The sequence below is a fragment of the Hypanus sabinus genome, chromosome 13 (assembly GCF_030144855.1).
Source record: "Hypanus sabinus isolate sHypSab1 chromosome 13, sHypSab1.hap1, whole genome shotgun sequence".
Lineage (NCBI taxonomy): Eukaryota > Metazoa > Chordata > Chondrichthyes > Myliobatiformes > Dasyatidae > Hypanus > Hypanus sabinus.
This window is the reverse complement of record NC_082718.1, coordinates 99,538,764-99,553,000: the sequence shown is the minus strand read 5'-3', so window position 1 is coordinate 99,553,000 and position 14,237 is coordinate 99,538,764. Positions and strand designations below refer to the sequence as shown.

At 41.0% G+C, this 14,237-nt stretch overlaps 1 protein-coding gene across 2 annotated transcripts in view; it reads left to right on the top strand.

The window, feature by feature from the left end:
• Positions 1–976: 976 nt before the first annotated feature.
• Positions 977–14,237, top strand: part of LOC132404203 (plectin-like) — a 62,470-nt gene continuing 49,209 nt past the window's right edge. Inside the window, exons 1-3 of one of the 2 annotated variants that reach the window (XM_059988293.1) lie at positions 977–1,048; positions 1,327–3,997; positions 9,941–10,068. In XM_059988293.1, the coding sequence (XP_059844276.1) occupies positions 1,494–3,260 (1,767 nt within the window). In that variant the 5' untranslated portion in view covers positions 977–1,048; positions 1,327–1,493 and the 3' untranslated portion in view covers positions 3,261–3,997; positions 9,941–10,068. Of the gene's footprint in view, positions 3,998–9,940; positions 10,069–14,237 lie in introns of both variants that reach the window. The other variant, XM_059988294.1, reaches the window with a different exon arrangement.

Genomic DNA, 14,237 nt, shown 5'->3' with positions numbered 1-14,237 from the left:
TTAATTCAGTAACAATAGCCTACGTTCACATTAACCTGTGGAACATTCTGTCCTACCATCAGGTAAATAGTGTCAGCAATAAATTCATATTCACCAGCATCTGGGAATAGTTGTTGTCAGTGTCTGTGTTGTAGGGCTCGAGCCTGACTGCTGTGTGCAGACATGTAATCTTATCATTCCCACCATTGGCATTCAGACGCAGCCAGCAGAGGTGAGATATGAACTGTGGGAGTATGCATGTGATTTTCTAATTCCATTAGTTTTCACAACTATTGCATTTTTAAATAGAGGTGCAGAAGCTGAGGGCAGCTAATATAGTTCATTTGCTGAATGGTCAGTAAAGACCCATGTAAGCTGCTTGGTGGTTTTCAAACTTTGTTCTGCTGGATGCGCTGTCTGCAACTATTGATATTTTCTGTCCTTGCTTTAACAAAAGTAATGCCAACCATCGAAGGAAAATGGAGCTATAATTATAACAAATATTATTAGGATTCAGGAACAGAACAAGGCGGGTGTATCAACAAACACAGGAAACCAAATCAATCCGAGAACACAGGTGAGTTTTCGATTGATAGTTATTAGCCTTCAAACATCAGGTTCCTGAACCAGCATGGATAACTTCACTCAGCTCAACTCTGAACTGATTCCACAACCTATGGACCCACTTTCAAAGACTGCAACGCAGGTTCTCAGAATGATTATTTATTTATTATTTATTACTATTAACATTTTTGTATTTATACAGTTTGTCCTGATTTTCACATTGATTGCTTGTTAGTCTTTGTGCTGTCTTTACGACAGTTATTTAGTTTATAATATTTTCGCTTAGTAATTTATTCAATAGTATTTTCTAGTTAGAATTAGAAGTGTTTAAAGTGTATTCATTGCATGTAAAATATATCGGCATGCGATGACGTCACATCCGGTTTCGCCGCGTCTTGTGGGAAAATACCGGTTTGAAATTAGCGCGAGGGTGGGGGCTTTCCACGAGGCTCACCTGAGCAGAAGCAGTTTTGCAGGCATGAGAAATCACAGTGAGAGCAACGCTGTAAGTTAATAGATAATCGATATATTGAACTAAGATGTTAATAGTGATCCTGTTAGAGGTAACGTCGGTAGATAATGTTTATGCTTTCGTTAGTTAAAGAGTCGCGGATAGTTTGCATGGAAGTGTATTTAAAGTAGTCAATGGAGCAGGTAAACTCTCCCTGTATACTGCACCTTAGTGTAATGTAGTTATAGTCACCTTTGCAAGTATTTACACTTGAAATGTGATATTAAGGAAGGAACAAATACTGTATCAATCTTGTATTGTTTTATCAACAGTTTTCACCATATGTTAATGTGAAGAGTGAACAGTAAATGGTTAATCTTACTGCGATCTGGTTCTTATTAACTGTGGTTTATCCGGACGTTAAATTCGGCGTTTCGTTACACCCGAAGGAGAACGTGACAGTGAAAAAGCGGCATTATCAGGTGTTTCAAGTGCTGCAATGTCAGCTCAATCCAGCATCAAGTCGACGCCGCCCAGCGACAAGGGCAGTAAACCGACATCAAGTAAGCCCACCCAGGCGTTATCAGGTGTTCCAAGTGCTGCAATGTCAGCTCGATCCGGGATCAAGTCGATGGCGCCCAGCGACAAGGGCAGTAGAACGACATCAAGAAAGTCCACACAGGCAAGAGCCAAGGCAGAAGCCGCCAAGGTGCGACTGCATTACGCCAAACAAGAAGCAGTTTTGAAAATGAAACTGGCCACCAGAGAAGCCGAAATCCAGAAAGAAAAGGCTGCCAGAGAAGCCGAAAGGGCCGCCAGAAAGGCAGAAGCCGCCAAGGTGCTACTGCGTTACGCCAGACAAGAAGCAGTTTTGAAAATGAAACTGGCCACCAAAGAAGCCGAAATCCAGAAAGAAAAGGCTGCCAGAGAAGAGGCTGCCAGAGAAGCCGAAGAGGCTGCCAGACAAAGAGAAGAGGCCGCCAGAGAAGCCGAAATCCAGTTGGAAATGGCAAAAATATCGACAGAGTTGCAAGTGCTGCAGCTAGAAAGAGAAGAAGCCGCTGCCATGGCGGAAGCAAAGTACATAGAAGAAGCTGAAGGGTCGCGTGATCTGACCGCAGCAAGATCTACTTTAGAAAGGACCAGACTGGAACGCACAAGCGACTATGTACAATCTCAAATAGACAGGCAGGCTCGTCTCCCCTCTCCATACGTATTCGATAACTTCCCCAGCTACGAGGAACCTCAGAGAGTCACGATTGCATCACATCCATACGAGGAAGGAAATTTACCCTCACGGCTCCGTGATGAAGTCAAGAATGAAAGAACCGACAACGCTCCTTCACCCCCACAACAGGACGGCGGGGAGGGAGAGGTTCACTCCAGGACAACAATTGTCAGCTCGAACTGTACAGAAGTTTGCGGTCAAACTCAGTCAAGCCGTTCTTGTTCCGAGATCTGCCTCACTGAGGTGTACCCTAAAGAAGCACAACAAGACATTACCAAGCGTAAAGTAACCGACGAGACGCTAGGTCAGTCAGTTTTCGTTCAAACCGAGCACGGAAACAAACTTGCACAATCAGCTCAAGATACCATTTCTTTAAAACCCAAAGACACCAAGGTCTTCAGAGATGAAGCAAATAATGGGGTTGCCCCATTGCCAATCAGAGAACCACGCCAGCGCTCACCAGATAACAAAGAGCAGGCAGTCAAACGGTTCACGTCCTTACGGAAAACCTGGAAAAGGAAACCTGAGATACAGCAACGCACCCGATTGGCCCACGAGGTACTGTGCACCCTAATGGCAGAGGTCACAGCCATTATAAACGCACAATCATTCCTACCTGTGTCTTCTGACCCAGAAAACCCCTTTATACTTTCGCCATCAACGCTCCTTACGCAGAAGGCAGGAGCACCTCCTCCACCAGGAGACTTCTCAGACAAGGATTTGTACACAAAGCAATGGAGACAAGTCCAGGCTCTGGCAAATCAGTTCTGGTCTCGCTGGAGACAAAAATATCTACCTTTGTTGCAACAGAGACAAAAGTGGACAGAACCCCGAAGGAATCTTCAAGTTGGAGACTTAGTCCTGCTCAGGGACAAGCAAGTCGCTCGCAACAGCTGGCCAACGGCCAGAATCACTGCTACATTCCCTATCGAGGATGGACATGTCAGGAAGATCGAATTGAAGACTACCGACCAAGGCGATGTGAAAATTTACCAAAGGCCAGTTACAGAAGTTATTCTACTTCTACCCAATGACTGATTAAGAGACTAAGTTTTGTACTCTGCTCATTGTGACCTTACGAAGGTCAAGCGGGGAGTGTGCTGTCTTTACGACAGTTATTTAGTTTATAATATTTTCGCTTAGTAATTTATTCAATAGTATTTTCTAGTTAGAATTAGAAGTGTTTAAAGTGTATTCATTGCATGTAAAATATATCGGCATGCGATGACGTCACATCCGGTTTCGCCGCGTCTTGTGGGAAAACACCGGTTTGAAATTAGCGCGAGGGTGGGGGCTTTCCACGAGGCTCACCTGAGCACAAGCAGTTTTGCAGGCATGAGAAATCACAGTGAGAGCAACGCTGTAAGTTAATAGATAATCGATATATTGAACTAAGATGTTAATAGTGATCCTGTTAGAGGTAACGTCGGTAGATAATGTTTATGCTTTCGTTAGTTAAAGAGTCGCGGATAGTTTGCATGGAAGTGTATTTAAAGTAGTCAATGGAGCAGGTAAACTCTCCCTGTATACTGCACCTTAGTGTAATGTAGTTATAGTCACCTTTGCAAGTATTTACACTTGAAATGTGATATTAAGGAAGGAACAAATACTGTATCAATCTTGTATTGTTTTATCAACAGTTTTCACCATATGTTAATGTGAAGAGTGAACAGTAAATGGTTAATCTTACTGCGATCTGGTTCTTATTAACTGTGGTTTATCCGGACGTTAAATTCGGCGTTTCGTTACACCCGAAGGAGAACGTGACAGTCTTTGTGAGCAGTTTTCATTGATTCTTTTGTATTCCTTTGTTCCTGTGAATGTCTGCAAGAAAAAGAACCTGAGAGTAGTATATGGTGACATATGCACACTATGACAATATATTTACTTTGACCAGATGTCCAAGCCTATTTCAGCCTCACCAGACATCTTTTAATCTCATTGCAAGTTTTAGAAAGTTATCCCTGTGGTGAACTACATATACCTGTCTGGACACGCCCCCCCGCTGAATGTGATGAACTACATATACCTGTCTGGACACGCCCCCCGTGCTGAATGTGATGAACTACGTATACCTGTCTGAACACGCCCCCCCCCCCCCCGCTGACGGCTCCTGTGGCTCCTCCCACGGACCCTGGTATAAAGGCTCCGAGAGTTATTGATGGTGCATCAATCCCTATCTGTTTTTGCTCAGAGTTTAAGGTAATTAAACTCCACATTTTCAACCTCATCCACCCCCCTCCTCCATGTCTCTTAATTTTCTACTTTAATAATAACAATGACTTATTTATCAAGCGCTTTTCATACAAAGAGGTTCAACGTGCTTTACAATGGGATAAAGTGCAAACATAAAAATAAAAGGCAATTATTTTAGTTCAAAGCAAGGTTAAATAAATGGGGTTTGAGCTGCCATTTAGAAGCGTCACTCGAGTCTGCATCCCGTACAGTTTCAGGTATTGAATTCCACAGTTTAGGAGCGTATTCTAAAAAAGCTGACCTGTCAATTTTCTTTTGAGAGAGATTGTTTGATTTTAAGAGACCAGTGGAAGAAGACCACTGAGAGCTCAAGCACTCAAAACACACAATCCCTCCTTGGTAGCAAGTTTGCTTTTTGAGCAATATTGTAACTATCAGAATCATCACTCTCTTCTGTGATGTGAAACTGTGGCAGCAGACAATGCAAAGGTATGAAATTACTATAGGTTACAAAATAAATAGATAGCGCTGAAAATGATGAGGTAGGCTTTGTTCAGAAATCTGCTGGTGGAAGGAAGGAAGCTATTCCAAAATCATTGAATGTTCTTTCTGCTCCTACAGACGTTTTAGGCTTGGTCAAAGATCCTGTTCTGTCTCCAAACCAGATTCAGACCTTCCTATAGCTAATGGATCAGCCTCACTCTGGTACCAGTTAAAATTGCATCAGGGTCTTATTGTTATGATTGAATTCTAATGTACATCAACTTGTTTGCTTTGGCTAGGCATCCCATCTGGCTGCAATCCAATAGGTTAACAAACATTTGTGTCCTGGGCAGATAAATAAGCTCTTGTTTTCAGCTCCCCATTCATTTAGTTACCAGTCAATAAGGTCATAAGATATAGAAACAGAATTAGGTCATTTGGCCCATTGAGTCTGCTCCACCGTTTCATCATGGCTGATATATTACCCCTCTTGACCCTATTCTCCTGCCTTCTCTCTGTAAACTATGCTGTTCCGACAAATCAAGAACCTTTCAACCTCTGCTTGAAATATGCTCAATACATTGGACTCACAGCTGTCTGTGCCTATGAATTCCACAGATTTACCGCCCTCTGGCTAAAGAAATTCTTCCTCTCTCATCCCAGCTGTAAAGGGACATCCTTCTGAGGCTGTGCCCTCTGATCCTAGACTACCCCAATATAGAAAACATCCTCTAACCGTCCACTCTGACTAGGCTTTTTAATATTTCATAGGTTTTAATGAGATTCCCCCCCTCCCATCTCAATTTCCTAACCTCCTCTGAGTACAGGCCTAGAGCCTTAAAATGCTCCTCATACTTTGATCTTGTTTAGCAGCCTCATGTGTGGCACCTTGTCCAAGGCCTTCATAAAATCTAGTCAGTGCCAGAGCTCAGAACTGCCCATGTATTCCCTAAGTGATTGGTGGAGGGAATACTGCATCTGTAAATCAAATGGTTGGAAAGTAACCATGGGATGAAAACAAGCAAAATGGATTGCTTCAAGTATAGAAGCAGCCTTTTGTAGACCATCTTCCATGAATTGGATCTGAAGTAAATACCAACAAATTGCGTGATAGGTGGGATTTAAATATTTCAGCTCAGTGACGTTCACAGCTTGCATCAATAAATACTAGCAGCTATACTTTGTACTTGAGATTATTAGTACTACAATGCATGCACATAAAATCATTCTGTTAAGCATTTCAGAATTGAAAGCAACAGGTTATACTTCGGACACCCTGATTTGAGGCAAAAGGGTAAAATGTATTTATTGGAATCAGGTTTATATTCACAGACACACCATGAAATATGTTGTTTTGTGGCAGCAGTACAGTTCTGGAGGGATATAAAAAAGAACTGAGATACAATAATTAAATAAATAAAGGGTCTTTAATGATGGGTGCCACCTTCTTGAAGTTGAATAGCTACCATGGAAGAGGTTAGTGGAAACAGCTAATCTCACAATACTTAAGTAATATCTAGATGAACACAGGAAAAGCCATGGTGTTTAAGGAGGCTCGAAAATGGGATTTGTGTACACAGGTATTTGAAGACCAACACAAACTTGGTTATCCAAAGGGTTGGTTTCTGCACTGCTTGACTCTGTGACTTTAATAATGAACTTAAGTGGTGGATGGATATTCAGCAAAGACTATTTAATGTACTTCCAAGTGTGTGAATTAGCTAAGTGCAGGAGAACTTGACATGCTAATAACATGCTTTCAATATGAAATTAGTCTGGCTGTTTATAACCATATGAATAAATACGTTAATTTTGTAATGGGAAGGTTTGAAGTTCTTAAATCATTTTTGTGAAGACAAAATCGAAATACAAGATAAGAATGAGTACCAGAAAAGTTGCTTCTGGATTACAAAATGGTAGTGTAGCAGTTAGCATGTTGCTATTATAGCTCGGAGCGTCAGAGATGGGAGTTCTGTTCCAGTGTTCTCTGTAAGAAAGTTTGTATGTTCTTCCTGTGTGCATATGGGTTTCCTCTGAGTGCCCTGCTTTCCTCCCACCATTGGGTAATTGGTCATTGTAGGTTGTCCTGTGATTAGGCTAGGGTTAAATTGATGGGTTACTGGGTGGTGTGGCTTGTTTGGCCAGAAAGGCCTGTTCCCTGCTCTATTTTTAATTAAAAATAAAAATAAGGGTTAGTAAATCTGATTTTGAACTATCAAAAGATTTACCATGCAAACATGGTAACATCTGGAAGAGTATGGAGCCAGAGAATGAGACCAAGAGTGACATCCTCCAAGTGGTCCACAGAACTACCGCTTTCACTTCTTTTACATCTTCTTTTTCTTCTAAATGTTGTTCTGCTACAGTTGGGGCCTGCGATTTGCATTTTTGTGGTGTGTTTTCAGGCCGATTGAACGATCTGGCACTATGCTGTCTCTGAGGAGGTTCCAGGAGGTTTTGAGCTAAGTGTACAGCCTTGAGGCCAAGAAGCCTGGAAACAGGGCACAAGCCCATGGCTGACACCATTTCTTGCCGATTCCGCTGATTAAAGGCTTGAGGAAGATTGAAATCATTGAGGCGAGAGCGGAAGGCGAGTGGGTGTTTGGCTCCGTCTACTCACTCACTGCTTGCTGCTGTGCATAATGGTTTCTCTCTCCCTCTTGCTCACTGTTCCCAGAGAAAGGTCCCCATGTTGGAATGGTCTCTCTCCCTCAATGCTGTCGGAGGACGATACTAGAGTTCTGGGTCTTTGGCAAAGTTTAACTGACGCAGTTTGTCATTCAAGTCCAGCTCGATTGGTCTCCAGTTCACATTATGGTACGCTTCTGATTTCTGGTCACTCCTTTTTATATATACTATTTTGGCCGAATTTGATTGGGACAGCCTGCAGATAATGAACAGTACAGCTCTATTGTTATTGAGCTGATCTGAGTATCCCTGAACTCTTCCGATTTTGTGTTTTATACCCTGTGTTTTCTCACTCATTTTGTTTGCACGGGGGGGGGGGGGGGGAGGATGAGTGTGGTTGATGTCTTTTTATGAACGTGTTCCATGGTTTCTTTGTTTCGTGGCTGTCTGTGGGAAGGTGAATCTCAGGGCTATATACTGCATACATATCTTGATAATAAATGTAGTTTTAATCCTTGAATTTGACAAGCACTTTCACAAAAATGCTTGAAATGTACAACAGGCTAGTCAACGTCTGAACAAAGCTAGGTCCCTTTTGAAACTTTATTTTCTTTTTGTTTTGAGGATAATCAGCCGTGCTGTGGAATTAAGTATGTACTGTTTTTGTTTAAATTCCATTTTTCTAGTGTTCCTACTTAAAGTCTGATTTATGGGACAGATGTAACCTTCTTTAGACAAACTGCAAAAGAGTTTGATTTGGTTTGTACATAGCGGAGAACTTTGGCAATGCAATAGCCATTAACATGAATCTATGAATAGCCAAGAAAGCCTGGAACAGGGAGAGACCTTCATTAGAATCATTATCATTGAAGATTATGTCAATAGGGTGTATTCAAGGAAAAGGGAAACATCAAGCAAGTTATGGAGAAAAAAAGACCCAGGAACATTGATTAAAAGATGTAGGAGTAAATGTTGAAAATATAAATAACAATGGGAGAATTTCCTGCTGACATTAATAACTATAATGAAATCTTCAATGTCATAGTACTTCAGGGATTTTGAAATGAAATTTACAAGTACATTCACCCACAAATTCAAGCACGGTTCTTTCTTGACAGAAGTGACCTCTGGCTCCAGGTTCTCATGAGAACCTCATATGAATTCAGAACTAATGATCATTCTCAATCCCAGAGCTGGGAACTGCACAGCTACATGGGATTGCAATAGCCTCTATCTGACTGAATCTGCAAACTCCCATAATAATGGCAGATGATAACAAGAATCATTTTAACTTGGGTAATATTATAAATTGCTACCACCAGGAAGGAGGCACGCACTCTATGATTCAGGAACAGCTTCTTCCCCTCTGCCATCTGATTTCTAAATGGACATTGAACCCATGAACACTACCCAGCCACTTTATTATTTTCATTTTTGCACGATTTATTTAATTTAATGGTTTAATATCTGTAATTACTGTAATTCAAGGTTCTTTTCTAATATTATGTATTGCATTGTACTGCTGCAGCAAAGTTAACAAACTTCACAACCTATGCTGTTGTTATTGAACCGGAACCTGATTCTGATTTCAAATAAGATGATCCATAAATGCCATGTCGAAATCTGTTCTCCTTAACACCTGTAGTTCATTTAGTTCATTCTGCCTATTTTCAACACCTCACTACAGCTAATGCTTCTCCACAATATACCTTTCTAAAAGACGCCGTCAATGTTGCAGCTTGAAAAGAAGGCTTAATTAAAGAATGATCCAAAAAATAAACTGGACCTTAAAACAATTAGCAGACTAGTGAGACTGTGAAAACAATTACTGACAATGAATTGAGGGGAAAAAATCTTATAAAGTTCATCCAAATGATAGATTAATTGCCCTATTGTTCTTCCAGGAAATCCTTGTCAAAAGCTTATTCCTCTAGTAATAGTTAGTACACAGCTGATGACAACAACCCCTCTGCCACTCTACAGGTCACTCTGACTCGGTGTTCCTGAAATAGAAAATGCGGCTTGTGTTCTGGGCCATTTTTTTGGTTGGAGTATTTATGGAACTAATCTATTTTAAGATATTAAACAATTGTGACTGATTAATATTACTAAACAGGCGATATCTCCCAAAGGATAAATAATATTCCTTGCAATCAAAAGGATAAATTGCAAACATATGTTCAGCTGAAAGAACAGGGAAACCAGCTGAACGTCAGAATATTTTCAGTGTTGTCCTGATTAAAATTATCCCAAACTAGCCCTAACAATAAGCAAAATTATTAGTTCCAAGAAAAGTATCTTAAGCAGCGTCTCTGCATAATGTCTACGATAATTGAATTTGAATAATTTGGCTACTTTATAATGAAGCAAACCAATAATATTATTGCATTTTGCCTTTCCATTTCCTTCAGGATTAGATTGGAATGAAGCAACATTTCTCCAGCGGATTGGGACTGAAATGCAGAGGAAGGGCTGCAGTCTCCTGACGTCGCCTCTCGCAGTTTGTTATTCCAACAGAAATGGGAACTTGGTAATGAAGGTAATTGGGTCAGAAAATGGCAGTGCAACTTGCTCTGCTTCTTTTTGCTGAGGAGATTGAAAAACAGGAATAAGTCATATTACTTCTGCTAATATAAATCTCAGTTTTGAAATGTGCACTGCTTGAAAAGGATCTTTTTTTTGCAGGGAAAGAGTAATTAAGAAAACAATGTATTGGAAGTATTGGCAGGAATGTGCCTTAAACAGTTCCTTAATAGTGAACAAGTCAACTGAATGGTGTAACATTTGAGAAGTTTATTAAACAATTCATTATTTTTGTACGGTGCCTGAAGTAACATTGAATAAATAACCGTAATTTAACCAGGAGTCAAGACATTTACAGACTATGTCCTCTAATCTGGTGAAAGGAGTCAGGTATTATATTCTCGGATCTCTTGTTAGGAACAATGCACTCTTTCTAAAATCCCCGCAGACTCAGGGCCACTGGAATGTAGCTCGCTTTTTGTTTTCATTATGATTTCATCAAGAAAGGTGTAATGCAGAGAGCCAGCTACATGTGAAAGAAAAGGTGCCATCTCTGGCATTCAATGGGTGCAATGTGGGATCTCATTTTCATCATAGTTAGCGTTTCTACAGTGAATGTTGTAATGAACAAGTCAAGTCAAGTCACTTTTTTATTGTCATTTCGACCGTAAATGCAGGTACAGTGCACAATAGAAACGAGACAACGTTTTTCAGGATCATGGTGCTACATGAAACAATACGAAAACTACACTGAACTACATAAAACAACACAAAAAAACTATGCTAGACTACAGACCTACCCAGCACTGCATAAAGTGCACAAAACAAGAAATAATAAACAAGACAATAGGCACAGTAGAGGGCAGTAAGTTGGTGTCAGTCCAGACTGGGTATTGAGGAGGCTTGGGGGAAAGAAACTATTACAAAGTCAGGTTGTGAGAGCCTGAATGCTTCGGTGCCTTTTCCCACATGGCAGGAGGGAGAAGAATTTGTATGAGGGGTGCGTGGGGTCCTTCATAATGCTGTTTGCTTTGGGGATGCAGCGTATGGTGTAGATGTCTGTAATGATGGGAAGAGAGACCCCGATGATCTTCTCAGCTGACCTCACTAACCGCTGCAGGGTCTTGCGATCCGAGAAGGTGCAATTTCCGAACCAGGCAGTGATGCAGCTGCTCGGGATGCTCTCGATACAACCCCTGTAGAATGTGATGAGGATGGGGGGTGGGAGATAGACTTTCCTCAGCCTTCGCAGAAAGTAGAGATGCTGCTGGGCTTTCTTTGCTATGGGGCTGGTGTTGAGGGACCAGGTGAGATTCTCTACCATGTGAACACCAAGAAATCTGGTGCTCTTAACGATCTCTACACGCATCTTGGATATTGACAGAGGTATACTTGGTGCATGGGAGGGCTGGTGAGGGCTTTAATTCAGATTCCTAAGTAGTGTGGAGTTTTAATACATCAGGAATACCACTCAGTAGTGAACCTAATTGACAAACTTGGGTTACAGCCTGTCAGGGGGTTCTATAAAGCAGGTCACAGGTCTGATAGGCAGGCTGGGGTTGTTATTAGAAAGGTAGGGTTAAGCGAGGGGAAGGGGTCAGGCTGGTGTAATTTTGACTTGTGTGATGACATGGGTCCAGTCCACATGAGGTAGACCACCTCTGGGGCTTGTCCCGTTAATGATTACAATGCCTTTGAATGATGGGTAGAGGGACAACTCCACTAAGTGAAATCCATTCCCTGATCAGTAGATGGTCTGACAGGAGAGGTCATAAGGTGTTATGGTCTGATCATAGGAACCTAAGACATAGGATTAGAACAAGGCTATTCGGCCCATTGAGTCAGCCATTCCATGATGGCTGATTTATTCTCCCTCTCAAGCCTATTTTCCTGCCTACTCCCCATAACCTTTGATGCTCTCACTAATCAAGAACCTATCAACATCCATTTTAACTATACCCATTGACTTGTCCTCTCAGCTATCTATGGCAATAAATTCCAAAGATTCACCCACCCGTTGGTTTAGGAATTTCCTCGTCATCTTACCACATCTTTGTACCCAATGGCTGGTGAGTGGATGGGTTGCCAACAGGAGGCCTGGTCCAAGTGTAGAGAGGCAACTTGAGAGGCCAAACATATGACCTTCCCTTCTTCCTGGTTCACAAAAAAAAACTGAAGAAGCAAATTAATTGTTCCTGTCTTGTTTCCTTTCAGCTGTTGGATTACCTGCAAAGTCAGAGTCTATTAAACCTCATTAAATATTTTAAATATCAGACCCACCTGGAATAGGATGCTCATGGATGAAGGTGTGCTGGGGTCCGGGTTTTTATAATGTCAGCTTCTCACTTGACCATAACCTATCAGCTATTGAGGAATAAATGAATGGTGAAGCAGATACCTGGGGTTGGCAGAGATAAACATAAAGATTAAGTGAGTGGGAAAGAAAATGACAGATGAAGCATAATGTGTAAAATGTGTGGTCATTCATTTGGTAGAAAGAATAGAGAAACTGAAAATGTGATTCATCGGGTTGTCTTATGCCGACCCTTGACACTTTCATCATTTGGGGGGTACTTGTGTATAACAATAGTAATAATAATAGTAATATGTACTTCATTGATCCTGAGTAGGAAATTCTTTCATTACAACAGCGACATTTAAAAACACATTTAGCAATGTGCAGATTTAACTAATAATAATAATAAAATAATATGAAATCTAAAGAGGTAAATAGCAATACACTAAGTAATAAGCATGGTCAATAATTTGTTAGATTGTAGCAAAGAATTTGTACAAAAGTAAGGAAGTATTTTTGCATTTGTACATAAAATTGGTAAATTGGTTTATTATTAACACATGTACTGAGGTATGGTGAAAAAAACTTGGCTTTGCATGCTATCTATGCAGATCATTACGTTGAGACACTGCATTGAGGTAGTACAAGGGACAACAATAACAGATTGCAGAATGAAGTGTTGCAGTTACAGAGTTGCAAGACAATAACAAATTAGATTGTGTGGTCAAGTCTCCATTTTATTGTACAAGACATCTGCTCAATAGTACTATAACAGTAGTGCTGAAGTTATCCTTGAGCCTGGTGGCACAAGCTTCCAGGCTGTATCGTTTATATATTTTGCCAATGGAAGGTGAAGGAGGGTGAGTCTTTGCTTATTTTGGCTCCTTTGCTGAGGCAGCAAGAAGCAGAGACTTGAGCCCACAAAAAGGGGGCTGGCTTGTGCTATGTGCACAACTCTGCATTTTCTTGCAGTTTCAAGCAAAGCAGTTGCCATACCAGGTCATTGTGCTTCCAGATGGAATGCTATCTATGATGTATTGATAAAAGAGGACATTCACAACATATGAGCAGCGTTTGGCAGCTTTGGGCCTGTACTAACTGAATTTAGAAGAATGTGTGGTGATCTCATTGAAACATACCAAGTGTTGAAAGAACTGGATAAGGCGGATGTGGGGAGGATGTTTCCTATGGTTTCCAGAACTAGAGGGCACAGCCTCAAAATTGAAGGGCAACTCTTTAGAATAGAGGTAAGGATGAATTTTAAGCAGAGAGTAGTGAATCTGTGGAATGCTCTGCCACAGACAGCTGTGGAGGGCAAAGAAGTAGGTATACTTAAAGCAAAACTTGATAGTTTCCTGATTGGTTAGGACATCAAAGGTTATGGCGAGAAAGGAAGTGTATGGGGTTGAGGGATCAGCCATGATGGAATGGTGGATGAGGCTTCACAGGCTGAATCGTCTAATTCTGCTCCTAACTCTTATGGCCTTATGCCACATTTTGTTGATGAAGTAGAGGTGCTGGTGATCTTCTTGGCCATGGTATTTAGTGGTTGGACCAGGAAATTCTATTGGTGAAATTCACTCCTGGTAACTTGGCATTTGTGATATGACTCCATGCAGTGCTCATCGTCTTTTGCTAAGAATACTCTTGCCTTAGAGACAATACAGTATAGACTCACTGGTTTGATTCCTGGAATGAGGATTTACTTTTATGGAGATGAAACAGGATGGGGTAAAACTCGTCTTTCAAGAATGAGAGCTGAGTCTGCGCTATAAAGAAAGTTGATTAAGACATCAGTATGAATGTTCTTAAAACAGCAGACAATATCCAGAAAGGTGCAGTGTTGCTAAAGGTTTATGAGTCAGATATTGAAGATGTAGATATTTGAC